Source organism: Lontra canadensis, unplaced genomic scaffold (genome assembly GCF_010015895.1).
Source record: "Lontra canadensis isolate GAN:19392208 unplaced genomic scaffold, GSC_riverotter_1.0 scaffold50, whole genome shotgun sequence".
Lineage (NCBI taxonomy): Eukaryota > Metazoa > Chordata > Mammalia > Carnivora > Mustelidae > Lontra > Lontra canadensis.
Genome location: NW_022631044.1, coordinates 5,910,222 through 5,928,892, shown reverse-complemented (window position 1 = coordinate 5,928,892; position 18,671 = coordinate 5,910,222). Strand labels below are relative to the sequence as shown.

At 40.5% G+C, this 18,671-nt stretch overlaps 1 protein-coding gene across 4 annotated transcripts in view; it reads left to right on the top strand.

The window, feature by feature from the left end:
* MEIS1 (Meis homeobox 1) overlaps positions 1-18,671 on the top strand; it is a 133,748-nt gene that overhangs the window by 94,577 nt on the left and 20,500 nt on the right. For all 4 annotated transcript variants that reach the window (XM_032873763.1, XM_032873764.1, XM_032873765.1 and 1 more), the window contains exon 9: positions 14,987-15,063. In XM_032873763.1, the coding sequence (XP_032729654.1) occupies positions 14,987-15,063 (77 nt within the window). The remainder of the gene's footprint in view (positions 1-14,986; positions 15,064-18,671) is intronic.

Sequence of the window (18,671 nt, the reverse complement as noted above, 5' to 3'; positions counted from 1 at the left end):
ATTATCACTTATTGGTTAATATCACAGACTTTTTCAAACCCCAGTGGCATTGAAACCATGAAAAAAAGCTTTCATCTGTAAAATCTAGTTTCCCTTTGTTATTAAAATAAATGAAGCCATTAAAAAATATATATGCATATAATAGTGAAGTTCGTCATTTAGCATCATCAAAATGATGGGATTTTGAATTTTTATAAATCAGTGCTGCCATCTTAGATGTAAGAGGCTTATCCAAAAGTGCTGGGGATTCTGAAACTTTATGCTTTATTACATATATTTCTCTCCTTAGTTTGCTTATTTATATATTTATATATTTATATGGACTTCCTTACATAAAAAGTAGAATTCTGTTTAAAAAGGCCGAAAACATGACAGCATTTCCTACCCACTGCCCCCTCCCCCAAATCCTGTGACCAAATTAATTAATTGTAGCTATTGATGAGATCATATTGTGAATGAGCTGGAAGTGAAATAATTTCCAAATACTTTATTTCCAAAGGTTTGTTTTTAATTACAGCGGCATTTGGTTGGCATGCAAGGGCGAGTTCTCACTCTTGATCTATCCTAGCTGTAGCCCAGGCCAAAAGATTCTCTGCTCCCTTTTCTCGAGAGCACACTTTTCTGCCAAATGTGGCACTCATCCCCTGCCAAGGAAGGTGGGCAAATTGCCACTTCTGACTTCCAGCCACCAAAAGACAAAGGCTCTCAACATCCCTAAGTCCAGTGAGCCAGAATGGGCCTCACACCTTGAAGGTTCCGGATTATTGATTTTTTTTCCTCCATAGACTTTATAATATGGAATATTTTCTCGGTGCCTCAGTCAGTCCCCAGGGGTGATTTAGGCACTTACAGGAGTGTGTGAACCCTTGAAGGCCACTGGAGGGTCATTTAAGTGTCCTTACTCATCTGTCTGAGGCTTGAGCACATCTACACACTGTTAATCTTGCATCCTGGGTCTTGCTTTTTCAGTGTTTTCTTTTTTACACTCTTCATGTAAGAACAGAGTAATTATTTCTTTACTTCAGTAAAGCTCAAATAAATTCAAGAGGGGTAATAGCTGAGTATAAAAGATCTGATAGGGAAAACGTAACTTCTTTTCCTTTTAGCAGGACCAGTTGTATGAATTGTGGAGAATGTACATATTCTCCACATAAACTGTGCAAAATGAAAATGCAGGGCTGCTTTAAAAAGTATGAAGAATTTCAAAAAAAGAAAAAGGGGAGCACCTGAGTGGCTCAGTTGGTTGAGCATCTGACTTGTGATTTTGGCTCAGGTCGTGATTTCAGGTTGGTGAGCTCGAGCCCCGCGTTGGGCTCTGTGCTCAGCGTGGAGTCTGCTTGAGATTCTCTCTCCCTCTCGCTCTGCCCCTCCTGCTATGATCTCTCTCTCTCTCTCTCTCTCTCTCAAATAAATAAATAAATAAATCTGTTTAAAAGATTAAAAAATTAAAATAAAAAAATAAAAATTATGAAGACTATTCAGATGGTGACAGCAGCACATTAAACCAGGCGTGGGGCCCTTCTTTGTGGGGGGCCCTGTGTGATTGCCTTTGAAGGTGGCCCTGCCTTAGATATTTTGGAAATGAGTTTGTCCAAATAAAGATAATTGCAGGAAAATATTAAAACCTAATTTAAATTCTAGAGGGGAAAAAAAAAAACGCCTGATTTGGCAGTAGGGGAAAAGAAATTACTAGAATGACCTAGTCTGATCTTTTCCCCTACAAATTGAGAATTATATACATTTTATGTATGTTTAAGTAGATTAGCTCAACTTTGAGGGTCATCACTGATTCAGCTGTGTTGACCAGGTGCTCGATACATGCTGGACAGTATGCTGAGCAATTTGACGTGTGTTGTCTCATGGGACTGCCACCACTTGACCAATGTTTTGTCATGCTCATTTGACCAACAAGGAAGCTGAAGATCCAAGGACTCAAACGCTTTGATCAAGGTCACACAGTTAGTGTGGGTTCCAGGACTTAACTTCCAGTTTTTTAACTAAATCAGTGCACCTAACTGCACCTCTTGAAACCAATAACTGTTTTCCTTCTGATTTGCCTTTTGTCAATGGGTAACCATGTCCCTGAAGCTGAAGTGGACCTGATGGCCACTCTCCTATGTGCCATGGGTTGCACATAGGTCTAAGTTCTCTTAGCAAGTGACTTAGGAAGGGGGAAATGTAATTATGTAATTGGCAACCTCTGTCACACATGACATGACAAAGAAAGACACAATACATGAAACACAACTTTCTGGCTATTTCAAAGAGGAACGGACTACCCAGTCGTACTGGGTAAGGCTGTTTCTTTCCCAAAAAGTCTGCTCTAGAAGGGGTGAATACCATGATGGGAGACCTTTTTAGCATGACTAGTTAGATTACTTCCATAAGTTGTGTTAGAAATGATGACAGCCAATTTGAAAAGTGTTCTGCTTTGTCTGGTTTTACCTTGAGTTCTTTGTTTCGTCCTAGGCAGAAAACAATGCCCATTTACACAGTAAAATAGAGGCTGCGTCCATCACCTCACGGTAGATTTCTGACAGATCTGGTTGCAGCTGTTTTATCATTAACAAGGTAAACTTTGAGCTTCCTAGAGTGTAAAGACGAGCTGGAAATACAGGAGGCCTGGGCTCCAGGTCCAAGAGCCACAACTTCCTGGCCACGTCACCTGCCATGCGTCCACCTGGGTTTTGTTTCATCTTGTATGGAATGGAGCAACAAACATGGTCAGTCCTTCTGGCCTTGGCTGACAATTGCAAGGTTCAAATTTAGTAAAATATAATGAAAGACCTTTGAAAATGTTAAGTGTTATACAAATATAAAGGATATAAGGGATCACCCAAACTCAAAGTCTCAAAAAAAAAATAATAAAAGCCCCAAACTGGCCTTCAAGTTAACTTTCATTTATTACTTTTATTTCTGCCCACTTTGTCTTATAATGTTGCTGAGGACAGGTCTGGCTCTTTCTCCCACTCATCTAAGAGGTTCCATGAACATCTGTGAGTTGTGAGACACCCCTCACCCCCCAAAAAAAAATTCGCCTACAGCATGCTAACATTTCCCTGTCTCGTTCAACGGGACAACTGAGAAAGCAGACTTTGTGCAACAAATACTGGGGATCGGCCTCAATTTTGGCTAAGACTCTTCCCTCTTCTATAATCTACTCTGGAGACAGGCAGGGAATTCACATCAAGTAAATGCTTTGGGAAGTTAAAAAGGGTTTGCTTAAGGTTTGTAAAGATAAAGGTAATCTTATTACTAAAACAATTTGAAGTTTTTAGGGTTTTTTTCCCCCCCATAAGGGGAAATTCTCTTTAGTTTGATTGCAAGATAAGGGTTTTGTTGTTAACCAAGATAAAGTATAGTGCTGAATAATCTCTTAAATTAAAAATTGAAGTGTATGTTACGGAGAATAGACATAATTAAATAGCTCAGACTACAATGGGTGAAGGGAAAAGAGTTTTCATGAAAATTAGCTTAGTAAAGGTAAATTGCATTTGAATCTTAACTTCAGATCTGGGTGCGCTGCTATTTGGCATATGTTGAATTGATAATGCCTGTGTGTTAAAGTATTCTGATTGTTTCTTTTGCCTCTCTCACAGCTTATAAAAATGCAAGCAGACCCACCTAATGAATATTAATAGGAATGATGTCTAGATAACACATAAACCCCCTGGATCTGCGGACTTTGGACGGAGTAGTCCAAGAGGATTTCTGTGGCTTTATTTAAGACCAAATTTACATACTTTTCAAGAATAAACATCATCTTAATATTTTAATATCAATATTCCAAAGTGGAGATTTTAGTGAAAATAAAAAGCGTTATTTCCCTTCCCAGAACATTATATTCACCAACGTCTACATTTTAAGAGACAGGAAACGGTTAGCTAAAAAAGAAATTAACTTAATCCCCCTTCATTAAGTTCCAGTCTTTTTTTTTGTTACTTAGAGACAAGTAATAATTATACCCGCAGCAATGCAAAGCATGTTTTACACTTTTGTTATACAAAAGAACTGCAGTTGTTAAGGTGACAGCAAAAGAAAACGAGAACATTGATAAATACTGATTTTTTTTTTTTTTTTGAAATCTTCTCTGACTCTTGAAAGTAAATTTCACTCAGGTGTCGGAGCGGCATTTTAATTCATTAACAGCAGAAATTACACATGTGATTTTAGAGGCTGTCAATCAACTAGCGAAACAATATTTTCCCAGCTAAGGTTATAAACAGAGCAGCTAACTGGGTAAAAGAGCTCTAAAATGACTATACAGCTCAGTTCCTTTAGAAAGCCGGAAAGGTGGGTATTTTGTTTTTCAGCTGCTGTTTTTGGGGATGGAAATTGTAGCAAGTACACGGTCAATCTCCGCAGTGTATATTATTTGAAACACACGTGCTCTCACTCTCTCTCTCCCCTCTCTATCTTCGACATTTGAAAAGACTTTTTAAATTTTACCTTTACAAAGTGGGGGGGGGGGTCATTAAAATGTAGTTTGTGCCGTTAGATTCCATTATTTGTCATCTTTATGGCCGTTCTGTAGTTTTCATTGCACCTTTAATGGTAAGCGTGGTCAGGAGAGGTGAGTGGGAATGTGCACAGACTTGGCTGCCGGCTGCTGACAGTGTCTGCTAGCTGGGCTTCCATCCACGTCCCTGTAGATTTTAATGTCCCCACAGACTGCTGGCAGCCTGCTTCCAGCTGTGGCAGGCATGATGCAGTGAATTGCTTTTGAATGTTCTTTACTCAAATAGGCAGTAATTACAAGCTTAAAGAGGTTTAGTGGTCCAGTAAACTACATAATCACCCCTGAATTAGCCCGGGCTCATCAGTCGCAGTCCAGCAAGCTCGAGTCTGCTGTTTGTATGCAGCCTTGATCACATAGCAACCTGATCAGCAGGTGTGGAACAGCCAGAGTCCCCCATAAACACAACTGTCTACTGGGGACAATGATCTCTAATGAGATGAGGCTACACCATCACTGTAATTTAAGTGGGAAAATTAGCACTAGAGAATGAGTACCGGTTCTGGGGTCTTTAGTCATATTGGGAGCAGCACGAAATCGTCATCTCTCTCTCTTCCTATCTCTAGTACTCTCTCTCTCTCTCTCAAAACTCTTCTCACCACATATACCATTTAGACCTTATGGATACTTTATTCTTTATGCAAGGCTTTTTCCTGACTATTTAATGCTGGACAGGGCCTCTGTAAAAGCAATAATGATTACTGATTACTGTCAACACTCATTCCAAAATGGTGTCATTGTGTTTCATCCTCCTTGTCTTTTCCCTTCATGCTTTCAAAATCTTTTTTTTTTTTCCTCTGTATTTTTAAAGTGGAAAAGTGTTCTTCGGTTGGGTCTAGGTCTCTTCTTAGCGGGCACGCTCTCTGAAATAGAGATGAGCTGTATGTAGATTGGAAAAGATCATCACATTCTTGGAGTTTATTGTAAAAATCAATCAGGAACTTTTTTTTTTTTTTTTTTTTTGTGCCCAGAAAAGTGGCCCAGGATAGTGTGCCGTTGTTTTGTTTTATCTCTTAGAGTGAAATTCTTGGGAAAGCGATCTTCTTTATCCTTTCTTCAGTCCTATGCTGAGCTCCAGAAGATGGAGAACTTCAATTTCATTACATTGCAGTTGGAGAGGGGGAAGGGAACTTTTGCGACAGATAAACCCGACAACGACATACAGTGGATTCTGGAGAAACTTTGGGGGAAGTTGTAGCTAAGAAAGAACTACTAGGGTAACACAGTAATTAGGAGCACGGGCTGTGGGACTAGACTGCTTAGGGCTCCATCCAAATTGCAAGTAACAGACTCCGTGCCTCACTTTCCTCATCTGTAACATAAAGGAAAAAACACCACCTAGGCTTGTTACACAGACTAAATGGGTGAAGACTTGTAAATTACTGAGAATGTTGCTTGGCACAGAGTAAGCATTGTGTAGATGTCACTTAAATAAACTAAATAAAAGTGGTACTGGTTTGGCTTTTATAGAACTCAGGGAGAAGGATGGCATATTTGTCGAAAGAAGGCTGCTAGTTTTCTGGTGTTTACCTGAAGCCATCTAGTTATAAATGCTAGTTGAGGCATTTTTAGGTGTCCCTGACTTCGGTTGCACTCACTCATTCATACAACAGATATTTATTGGGCACACAGAACAGGGCTAGTTGCAACGTGAATGAGAATAGCATTTGTGTGTTTTTACTAGGAATCTAAAATGTAATGATCCCAAATGTCATTTCACTCACATTTGATTAAGAAATGAAAGCAATTGGCATCCCCCCACACACAACCCCCCAAACAGACACAACAACTTATTTCAAAGCAGACAATTTAAGTTCTGTTATAGTGGAGTTGTGTGGAATAGCAGGCATTTCTTTCTATGACCCTTACAGAGTGTTCCTATATACGACCCACCCTCATTCCCGTATTTATAAGCAATGTTACAAGCACTAATAAAGTGAGAGATGTGTTACTTCCACTGAGTTTTGTATCTTGTAGCAAAATCTACTATTGCTTCCATTAACAGAACTGAGCTGTAGAAATAAAAGACACAGCCACACCTTAAGGTGATAGCTTATTCATAAAATGAGTAGTAATCATCATGTATATTCATGATTAACTCATCAGGGAGGAGTGGGATTGCTCCACCCATCATTTAAAATACAAAATAGTTTGGAAGTGAGTTTCCTCAACTTGTACCTTGCCACCAAGTTTCAAATCCTAGCTCTACTACTTATCAGTTCTGTGCACTTGAGGAAGTTCTTCATCCATGCTGTGCCCCAGTCTCCTCATCTATAAAATGAGTACCATAGTTGTGCCTACCTCATAAGGTTTTGGAAGGATTACATGAGTTACTACATGTGAAACATTTGGAACAATGCCTGGTACGGCCTCATTCCCTAATTCGTGTTATCATTACTACTTCTACTACTCTTACTAATACTACTGAGCTATTATTAACAAAATCCCTTTGGGTGGATGCTGGGGGGAACATGTGGGATAAGGTTCTGGGGAATTACCTTTGACCCTGGAGCTTTGACTCTGCCCCTTGATGCTTGCCTCTGGGGCAGAAGCAGTGGGCCTGCAGGCGGGGTGGTGGGTAGGAGAACGGCAGCTCTCTCCTGGGTTCAAGGCTGTTCAAGCGCAGAGGAACATTCAGTCACTGCTCACCACAGTTAAGAACTTAGTTCATGCTCCATTATAATATGTGTTTGGCTCTAAAACATAGCTTAAAATAGGGAATGAAGACCGGGAAAGAAACACGTGTGGGAGCACAGCCAAGTGGAAAAACTCAGGGGAGGGCAGACCTGGCCCCGGAACTAAGTACCTGAGAGCTGGCGTGCATTTAGTTTTTGACTTCGCCAAATCTCAACTTCCTCATCTGTAAAATGGAACCAAGCATAGTCCCTACTCGCAAGGGTCACCAAGAGCACAGACAATAACACATGTAATGTGTTTGTCCTACTGACAAATGTAAGAGTTCAAATGAGCTATAATTTTAAGTGATTCCAAGGGGGCACAAAAGTGAAGCATGACTTTTCTCCCTCATCCCCACCCCTGAGTCCCTATTCCTTTCTCCTTTCACCCTGTTTTTCCTCTTGCCCTTTTTTTTTTTGACACAGAGATAGAGATCACAAGCAGGCAGAGGGGCAGACAGTGAGAGAGAGAAGCAGGCTCTGTGCCAAGCAGAGAGCCTGACTTGGGGCTCAATCCCAAGACCCTGGGATCATGACCTGAGCCAAAGGCAGAGGCTTAACCCACTGAGCCACCCAGGCACACCCCTCTTGGCCTTTTTGTGTTTCCTTTTATAACCATGGTCTTCTACTAAGAGAATCAATATTCAGGGAGTTCATTAATAATCATAACTATTCAAAAATAATTTTAGCATTCTTCATGAATTTTAATACTTTTAGGAGGAGGCTATAAGTAATTGCTAATTTACAGTCTAAATTTTGTGCTTTAATGCATATACTTAAAATCCGCCCATACCATATGTATAGAACTAATAGAGAATAGATCTAAAACATAGTCATTGTTCTGGAATTGCAAGCAACTTAAAAAAAATCCCCAACGTGAGGGACTATGAAGTCCCTTGTATAAGTATTCGGTTTTTTTATTTAGTGTTTTTATTTTATATTTATTTGATATTTACAAGAAATTAAAAGGTCAGGGAGATGAACCAGGCAAGGTTGTGTAGCCTTGCCCACTTATAATTGATTATAAAACAATGTTTTCACTGCCGTGTATTAGAAAGATAGTCTCATTAGTGCGAAAGTAGAGATCGCTGTGAAATATTACCCAGTGTTGAATTTTTCCTTCCACGCTCCTGTCATTTTCATGTGGTAAGATCAAGTTTGGAGATTCCTACCTGACTTCCCTACTTGCCTAACTCCACCAGCGACGTCTTCTAACTGCTGCTGGAGAGACAAGGGATCAGAGGGCTTGTCTGGAAAAGGGCTTGACGAGGCTTCAGAAAAAGCAAGTACGAGCAATCAATGAAGCACATTTAATCGGAGCAACTAGGCAATCTAGGAGCGTTGGTGGAGAATTAAAAAGCAGGTCGAAGTCCTGTGACTTCACTGATGATGCTCCATGTAACATTCTTGGCTTCCTAGCCAGTACCGACAGCGCCGTCCTTCTTTTGATTCCAGCATGGGTGAGGGTGTGGACTCCACTGCTCGGCATTCTGGCTGTTCCCACCGGCGGTGCCCTGCTTTTGTAATGCAAATGGGAGGCACAAAGTGTCTCTTTGATAATGTGCAGTCGAAAGACAAAAAAGCGTTCACTGAAACAGTAAAACTAATTCATAAAGCTGAAAGACAATAGGGAAGCATGATGGATTTTTTTTAAAGGAAAAAAAGTATCCCAGATCAATGTAATTGTCACAGTGTAAGCTATTCATAGCCAATGCATAAGGGGAAAATGGCTGCAAGTTTATTTAAAGTGGGAGAAGTTTTCGTAGGCAAGAAAAAAATGACACTAAACAAATAGAAATATATTTGGCTAGCAAGTTTCTGCTTGTCTTACGAGAGGACCGATATAATGCTAGTTATTTAACTTGAGATCCACGATATTCCCTTAGTGTCAAAAAATCTGTAGAAGTTTGCAAAGAGCCCAGAGATCTAATGGTTAAAAGCCATATGGTAGCTCTTTTTTTTTTTTTTTTTTTTTTTTACTTTAAAGGGAGTATCTATCTCTCCATCACATACCAGAGTTTAGCTCAAGGTCAACTTATATTAATGCATTAAACTTAGCTGTGGAGGAGGCAGAGGGCTGGAGGAAGAAGGATAAAAGAAGTTAGGAAATTGTTCTTCCAACACATTCAGCCAAGCAACTGAACATTGCCTTGATAAGGGATATATTGGACAGTTGCCATAATTCCTCCTGTTAGATCAGCTCCCACGGTACCTATTCCCATACCTTTTAAAGTATAGCATGTAACATTTTGCTTGAAAATTGCTTCCACCTCTATTGCTTTGTTATAGCTGTTTTGCAGTTTCGGTATAGAGGCAGTTCTGTGTCACAAGAAATTACTAATCTGAGGCTTGAGAAGGGGCAGCGTAGCCTTCCATTATCTCACCAGTGAGCTCTGTACAGGATTATTTTCAAATTTTCTGCTGCCATTACAATGTGCTGTTAGAGTGGGCAAGGCAGGGAGGGAGGGAACGTTATTGAAACTTGGTTACCAGGGTAGATAAGATAAAGTTCATCACTGTCTTGGCATCCACATTTGCAGCCAGGGGTGGAAAATTTGATGAAAGGCGTACATTTGGTCAAGGATATCGTTAAGATATAAGACTGGACATTTCCCATCTGTGTGTACTGAAGAGTTTTTTCCTTTGGTCATGGGTGCTCATCGGAAACGGTCTCCTTGATTGTTTAAGTAAATAAGTTTTCTTCCCATGTACTGTAAACTTGTAAATACCGGATAACCGACCTCAGCACCCCCCTCCCGTCCCAACCTCAGGAAATAAAATTGGAATTGTGCAGAGATAACTTTCTTTAGCACGTTGCCATTTTCTTTCTGTCGCCTTCTATTCTTTGGGGCTGATAAAATGACAGTCCCGACTTCACTTTTATGTAGGCTATTTTTAGATTTTCTTCAGACATTCTTTAACCATTTCTCTCACGCAGGCCACATACTCCAGGGATCATTTTATTCTTTGATGGGGTTATTAAGCAATCACTGCCGTACTAGGTCATTACTAGAAGTCGCACTTCAGAGCCAGAAACACAGGAAGAGGGACAAATGGTTTCTCTTCCAGCAGGAGACTTATCCCGGGAAGGAGAAGTCAGGGCGTTGATTACAGAAATCAGGATGATCGGGCTGCGAGTTATTCCCTGCGGTTGGGGTTCCCCTGCCCCCAAGCCACTGCTTTTCCCATGGAGTCCAGCATCCCTTTTCTCCCAGCAGAGCCAGCCTCATGCATGTGTGCAGGTTTAGTGCTGGAAGGGAGGGTCAGCTTTACCCTGACATAATCACTCTTTTATGGCTCTCACTCATTCCTGAGGTGTTAATGCAGATCAAATGGGAAACACTCGGGAAAGAAGGCTTGGAGCTACTGCCCGCCTCGCTGTCCCGTCTCAATCGTTAATTCTGATTGTAAGATCTAAAGGTAATTTTGTTTGCTCTCTTAATGCGTTGCAGTTCTCCCAGTGGCCCCTGCATATCCTTTCTCAAATTCCCATCTTGATCAATTGTTTGCAAATAATTAAGCTTTTAAGAGATAATGGCATGAGGCTAATGTACACAACAAAGGCGAGGTCTGCTGTCACTACCTATTGGACTGTGGTCAAATTTGCTTTGATATCCCAAAGTGATTAGGTTGATTGGTGTAGCTGGCAAGGGCGACCCATCTTCCCTTCATAAGAACCTCCTGATCTTCCTTAAAGCAGTGTCCTTGCCATGAATAGCAGAGGTGTTCTGGAGAAGGGCGAGGGGTGACCTAGGTTCTTGGTTGCAGTGGTTTGGAAAGAAGTTCCCATTCTCTTCCTCACATGGCACTTCTCTTTATCTCTTTTGTAAAATGATGTCTACCTTTGCCCCTCTAATGGCCTCACCAGCCCTGTGGGCAAAACACAACAGGATTTCGAATGTTTTTACAGCAGCCTTGCTCGGGGCATGTTGGGTTTTTGTCAAGTCGTTTTTTGTTTTGTTTTTTGTTTTTTTTTTTTTTTTTTTTTAAGTCTACAAAGGAATAACTCATACTGTCCACAAAAAGCTTATTTAGGAAAGATGTATAGGATTTAAGATATTTAAAGATACTGGATTTCAGTTAAAAGCTTGCTTCTTTGTGAAATTTTGGCTGACTGTGGATTAGCTACCTGAAGTCATGGCTTTCATGTGATTCTAGCAATTATGGTTGGGTGTGTGTGTGTGTGTGTGTGTGTGTGTGTGTGTGTGTGTGTGTTTTCTGGGAATTAAAAGTTTGTGGGACATACAGGCCAAGAACTATGAGAAAAAGAAAAAAAATCGTCTCCCTGCCATAGACAAAGGTTTAGGGAATTTTGTTGACACCTTTCCCTCCCCACCCCACCTCCAACAATGACCAGATTATTGTGACATTTAATTTCATCCGGGCTCATTCATTTCTATTAAAAAAAAATATATCCTGAATGACTGAAAATTGTTTAATGGAGACAGAGTGCTGGGTCTCCATAGCTTGAGGCTGCCTAGCAATTATGCTGCATGAAATTAGACACAGTTTGTTCCAATTACTTAAAATCAGATCACATGAAAAGTGACAGAAGGAAAAAAGGCTGGAACTTTCTCATTTTATGATATTTAAATTATGAAATCAGAAACTGTGTGATGTGAAGAAACAACCTAAATTTGCACTGAAATTTTGAGGGCCATCAATTGCTCTTTGAAGCTGTAATGATTCAGGTAATTTTAATGATCCAGAGAGAATTTTCCTGACACCACCTGCATAAATAAAATGTGAGTTCCATTTGCTTTGTAAGAATGGTTGTAAAACTTACTCACAAACAGGCATGCAAAAATACTCTTGAAAACACAGCACAAATAAATGACTGTGACCATTCTCAATTTTCAAAGTAACTAAAGGAAGGTAAATGGCATAAATATTAATTTTTATCCAGTTCTGGTCATCATATTAAGACACAACTAACAAGACAGGGCGAAAGGTATTGCCATCCGGCTATAGTGAAGAGAGACTGGTGACATATTTATTAATTCTATTGAAAATCACTGAGCTTTCCACAGGACCTAAGAAACCATAAGCAAATTACAGAAGATTGGAGATGGCTTGTGTACACGGGTCTACAGCTTTGTATGGCAAGGAGTGCCAACCGCTTGGATGCCAAAATTTGCGTTTTTCAAAATCTGGCTTAGAATGTGTAAAGAATTGCAAGCCTGGGTAACCTTTAACTTTGATGGTTCCTAAACTCCACATGACAAAATTGAGGATTCAAAAAATTGTCCCGTGTTTGGGACATAATCATTGAGCGGCAGCGTAATTTATACAATTTAATAGGGTCGTGTGTACCTTATATACAATCCTTCGACTACTGTAGACATAGAACTTCTATATATCAAACCCAAATTCAGTATCTGTTCATAGGATAAGAGGTTCGTGTGGCAGGAGCGTTGTGCGGCAGGAGCTAGGTTTTTTTAACCTTAGGGTGGAGAACTGCTTTTAACTCATGAGATTGTGCCTGGGATGCCTGGCATTATTTTGAGTAGGGGGATTATAACCTATGATCTCAGCCCATTAGGAAGTTTACATACTTACTTGAGAAGAATGGATTGACATCACTGTTGCAAATGAAGTCAGGAAAGTAGCCTTGTGGATCTCCAGTAGGGTTGTTTATCCTTCCTGTGGGCTGTTGAAAGAAACTTTATTATACGTTTCCATGTTGCATCTGAGTGGAGAGTATCTGTGTGTCACGGCAGGATGTAGCCTCCTTCTTGCTTCACAGATATTTACTGATCTCCTGTTGCGTGCCTGACTGGGCTTTGAGAATGGTGAATGAGAAAGTCACGGACTTTGGTGTTGTCAGGTGAGGGAGAGGAGGCGCACCCACAGGAGGCAGCTCATCAGAGCAGGTGTATTGGAGAGCCATGCTTTGCCATCAGGGAAGAAGGAAAAGCCTGATGTGAGAACAGTAAGGTGGGCTGCTGGACAAATGGGTAGGTGAGGCTTGGCCTTTGGGCTGAGATGAGAAAGTGACCCTGCAGGGTCAAGGTTGGTGTGCCGGAAGAACAAAAAGGAGGACTGTGTGGCTGGACAGAGGGGTGGGACGGGGGTGAAGAGAAAGCCACCAAGTCTGAGAGGTGGGCAGAGCTGGATGGTGGCATGCCTTACAGGCCATAGGAAGCAGTCTGGAGGTTTTGGAGCAAGCACAAGAATGAAGATTCTAAGAGGCATTTGGCACATCCCTCATCATGGTGAGGCTTTGACACTGGAAGGGAAGCAGGAAATATCACAGAGTCTTGTGGCTGCTGACCATGTCTTTCCCTAGCCAGTTTCCTCACCTGTAAGACAGGAGGGACGATAGATTCCATTTATGTCCCTCAAAGGGATATAATGGGGATTAATCACCATCCTGTCTGTAATATACTTGGAGCTCTTTAGAGAAAGGCACTATATTCCATGAAAGCAAAGCCTTATTCTAATTGTGTATTTATTGATTAAGTGACAATCAAAGACAATGCTTATGGGAAAAATTGCTACATCTCTGCTCTCCGCAAAGGAATCCCACGTGTACAGATATAGAACATATTTAAACTTACATATAAGAGCATTAAAGTGGTCATTAACGAGCCTTCTTAGCATCTAATCAGACATTATTAATGAGATTAAAAGCTATGTTAATTAACATTCAATAGACCAGAATTTACTTTCCAATGGCACAGATAGTTAAATTGAGAGTTGAGGGTGCCCTTTCTCATTCATAAGGGAATAGAGCATTGACTGGCAGAACAATTCTTATCTTGGGAGAATTTATTGGGATGCAGTGTTTCAAGCTGGTCAGTGTGTCCATAGATAGTTACCATGTCCCAGGATTTAGAAATGTGTATTTCAGATTTAGATATAGTTCATTACCAGACAAAAAGTGCTTGTGCCAAAACTAATTTCAGTAGAATTCCAAACATTCTTTCAAGAGGGTATGAATTTCATTTTATTATCTAATCCCGTAATACTTTTTTATCCACTCTAACTCATGAAGAACATGGCCGGGCTTGTTCTTAGCATGCAAAATATGCTGGTCTTTGACCTTGTATTGGCCTGTGTTCAGAATCCCAGCATGTGTTGACATTCAGATATGGAAACCAACTTCGGTTGAATGTCATTTGTTTGCGTTATAGAAGAGCTACAATGATTAGTGGTTAAAAAAAAAAAAATACACCCACTTTAATTTTGATATTTGCATCTGGCACTATAGTGTTTTGGAGGGAAAAATGTCATGCTAGCAAAGTGTTTAACCGCTGGGGACCTGAACTAAGGTGGTTGGTCCAAATGGTTCAGCTTTAGAAGTCCATGGTTCTGTGAAAGTATTACGTCAAGGTGATACGCTTTCATATCATCAAAAAGAGCTTGTCCTTATTTTAATCCTATAAAGTACAGTGAAGATCATTCTAAACTTTCTGTGTTTGCAACAAATAAACCTTTAAAGGATAAACTCAGTATCAAGGTTCTGCAAGTATCCTAAGTAGCTATTTATACACTCCACTAATCTTTGTAATTGGCTTGTCTTTTACTGCCATTAATTAGATGATGTAGTATTCCATTAATAAGAGTGACACACCTCAGCATTTTTACCTTTAATTATAGACTTCACTAGACACTTAGGCTATTGACAAAATAGCCTAAATATTGCCTGATGTACACACATTTTTTTTTTTACAGAGCGTATGTGTTTATTATTGAATCTGTAGCCCCTAGCTTTGCACCTGACACGTGATACGCACTACACTATCTGCCCCAAATATATGTGCACACATCTATCTCGTTTGTTCTCTTTCAGCACCCTTACCCTTCCGAAGAACAGAAAAAGCAGCTGGCACAAGACACGGGACTCACCATCCTACAAGTGAACAATTGGTAAGTAATTTGGCTTTGTGATTACTCATAATCTGCTTCCCGCTCTGGCCACCTGCAGCTACTGTTCTGCATTGAGAAGACACACCCGGTTGTTGCTGTTTCCCCTGATGGCTCCTGGATCCAAAGTGAAAATAAAAGGTTGACTGATAGGTGAGAGCATTTGCTAGCATGGAAACCACCGCCCCCCAACATTGCATTGTTTTCCATTGCCTTTAAAATTGACAGATTTTAGGTGTGGTACTACTGTTTAGTTCATGTTCATTGTGGTTCCATAAATGGCTCCTCCTGCCGCCCCGAGGATAACTGATAGAGCAGTATCACCCTGTTTTCTATGGAATAAGAAAATCCACTGTCACATACGAATAACCAGTTATTTTGCTAGGGGTGAGCATTCAGGGATAGTCTCCCGTTTCCTCCTACCTCCCATCCATGGAAAAAGAGAAATTACTTATGTTTCCACTTTGAAGCTATTCAAAACCTGCTGTATCTCTGGCCTGTGCAATACTGTTGCTAAATAAATGTGTGAATTCCTGATTTGGGGGAAGCTGAGATTCCGTACCAAGTACCAGCCAACAATATTCTGACAATGTGCAGCGGTATGGCAACGAGGCTTTGGGAAAGTATGATTTATTACCCTTTGTGAGTGTGCTGAAAGCCAGGTTCATGTAATCACCCAGAGCTAGTGTCATATTTGAAGGGTATCGAAATCCAATATCCTCTCAAACTAAGTGTATCTAATTAATTGTCCTAATATTTTTAGATTAGTGTTTATGATGGGAAACCTTATCCTCTTTGAAGTAAAATCCAGAAAAGGCCCACAGCCTGGTTGGGGAAAGGGGAGAACTGGGAATGCCAGTTTGCAGACAGAAGTATTTCTTTCTGTTCAATAAGTGTCAAAGATTAATATTGCAGAATCTCTGATTACATGGCCTAATCCATTTTGGTGAATAAATTTGTTCTTGATGTCCATTGCACCTACATTAACAGACCCTTCTCTGTTAGAGAGCCTGGGAGCCTTTGGGAGAGATTCCAGATATATTAAAGCCCATTACAGAAAATGTAATTTCTGTCAATATAATCCCATGTATTCTTCAATTTAGTATTTTAGAGATAACAAGCTACTTACAATATATTTGCCTTTGGAGGATTAATTTACAAAGTGCACTATCTGCAAGACACAGACAGACTCACATAAGCATTGCTTGTAAGGGTTATCAATTTCTGTGACCTTACCGCAGCCTTGGGAGATCAATTTTTGCAGCCCTTTAGTCAAGTAGATGGGGAGCCAACAGAAGCCGTACTCTACCGAAATGTCTTGCTAGGAGTGTGTCCCTGCCTAGGGTTTTTGTTTGCCTAGTCGTGCCTGCTGTTGTATCTTAATTTCCAAGACTGTTGATACTATATATTTGAACTTGGGCTTCAGGTTCTCGTGGGCAATGTTTATAGAGTAGACCTTCAATTTTGCATGCATGTCTGAATTCAGATGCATTTTCAAGGTTAAACTGATGACACAATTTTAATACAACAGAGGCTGCACAATGTTATGTCCCTGGGAAACGTTCCTGTTTGAGGGCCAAGGAGTGGCAGGGTGAACTCTAATTAAGGAAGGCGAAAGCACGGCCGCCCAGGTGATCTGTCACACGCGCCATCTCTCTTCCTCTGCAGTGTCGCTAGCAAACGCCCTCTACAGACATTGTCACCAGAGAACGAATCCCGAGACAACTTGCCCGCCACAGGTGGGCGAACTTCAGGGCTGTTTCCCCGTGGCTGCATGGTCAGGCGGGCATGCCTGGGACACCGAACAGTAGGCAGTTGTCACTTTCCCAGATTCTATGTGGTGACCCTAAAGTGATTTCCTCAGTTTTGCAAGTAGAGGAGGAAAGAGGGACCTTTAAAAAGTTCTAATACTTTTCAGAGTTATATGCGGACTTACTGTCCACCTCACACTGACACTCAGTGGTGCACAGATACCTAAACACGTCACTTCTGGTTCTGTGGGCTGTGAACACTGTTGTGTTCTCCACGGGCCCTGCGACTGTGCCTGTTTCTCCCGACTCCTGTGCGCAGTCCCAGGTGGCTTTGGCTCGCGCTTCATTGTTTGGTACTTGGCAACTCTTTCAGCTCTGACAACTCTGTGGTAGAGAATTTCCGTCAAGTAAATAAAAATTGTCAGAGAGATTGTTTCTCCTAAGTTTGGTGAATAATGACATCCCCATGTTCGAGTTGAGATTCTAAGGGTTTCTTAATTTTCTTCCAAACCTTCAACTTTTAAGGAGCTGATCATAGATTTTTTTTTGGTTTTGAGTAGGATGTAGGTTGCAAAAATGGGGAAACCCAGATGGTATTGTATGAAAACCAAAGATGTCAGAGCAGCTTGAATTGTGGCCTCCTTGAAGACTAAAAGCAGCATAACCACTAAAGGCTTTTCATTTTACTTTACCATAATACAGCATTACACAAAGCTTTCTTGAGAGCTTATAAACGTTTTTTCATGTATTGAGCATCAAGCCCAAGTTCCTTCTTTCTGGAAATCCTAATTAAAAGAAAATCCTCATTAGTATTTTAACATTTCCCCTTCACTTCATTTAGCCACAACATTAAAAAATGGGTGTCTTCCCTCTTGGATTTCTTAAAACTTGTTAACACACATGTACATTTTGTATGAACTATGAGTCACTGTTGAAGAGATTTAACAAAATGCTGAAGGGCAGGTTGGGTGTAGATCAGTCGTAATTATTGGCAGCAACATCGTGTATCGAAATGCACAATATGAAAGTGAAAAATATAAACTCATCTAGTTGTGAGCTTGTCTTAGAAATGCTGGCCGATGCAGCTTTCGGTTAGGTTTTGACTGAAACCTAGATGAGCAAAGTTTGGTGTGTTGCAATGGCTCTTTTCATCCCATCACTGAACTGATCTCCCTTCTCTCTCATTGCCATGAGTGATACAAACTCCCTGTCTTTGGCCTAGCCAAGGCCAAAGCAGATGGGATCTGGGGAGAGAGGAGACAATAGGGAGAATTTAAACAGAAAACAACGAGACAGATTTGATTAATTAAAAGAAAATTTGGATTAAGAGAAATAACTCTTGTAACTCTTATGTTTGATCTACGTGTCAGGATGAAAACAGGGAGGAGGCATCTTAAAATGGTTGCTATTAGTGCTTATAGGTACTGGGCCAAGGGATGGAATGTGAAATTTATTAGATGAGACATTGTAGGACAAATCTCCGCCGACAGATTTTTTTTGAGAATTGAGGCAATGAGGCAAATAATTTGGGTGAAAATATTTTTACATTAATTGTAGAAGTATCTGAGGCAACTGCATGTTTTTCAAAAATCAACTTCCCTAACTCGTTGCCTAAGCATATATTTCCCTCTAGCATGCCACGGTAGACCTAGACTTCAAAGCACAGTGATTTTTAAAAATAAATTATGTGCTATACATTCACGTATTCTTCTTTCTTTGCTTTCTCCTTCCCAATTATGATTTGATCCCAACATGAGAACTAATAGCATTTGGGACTTTTGCCTTTTTGTTTTTCCATTGTTGTTGTGGCTGTGAAAATTACTTCTGTAACATCAGCACAAAAACATATTACTACCATGT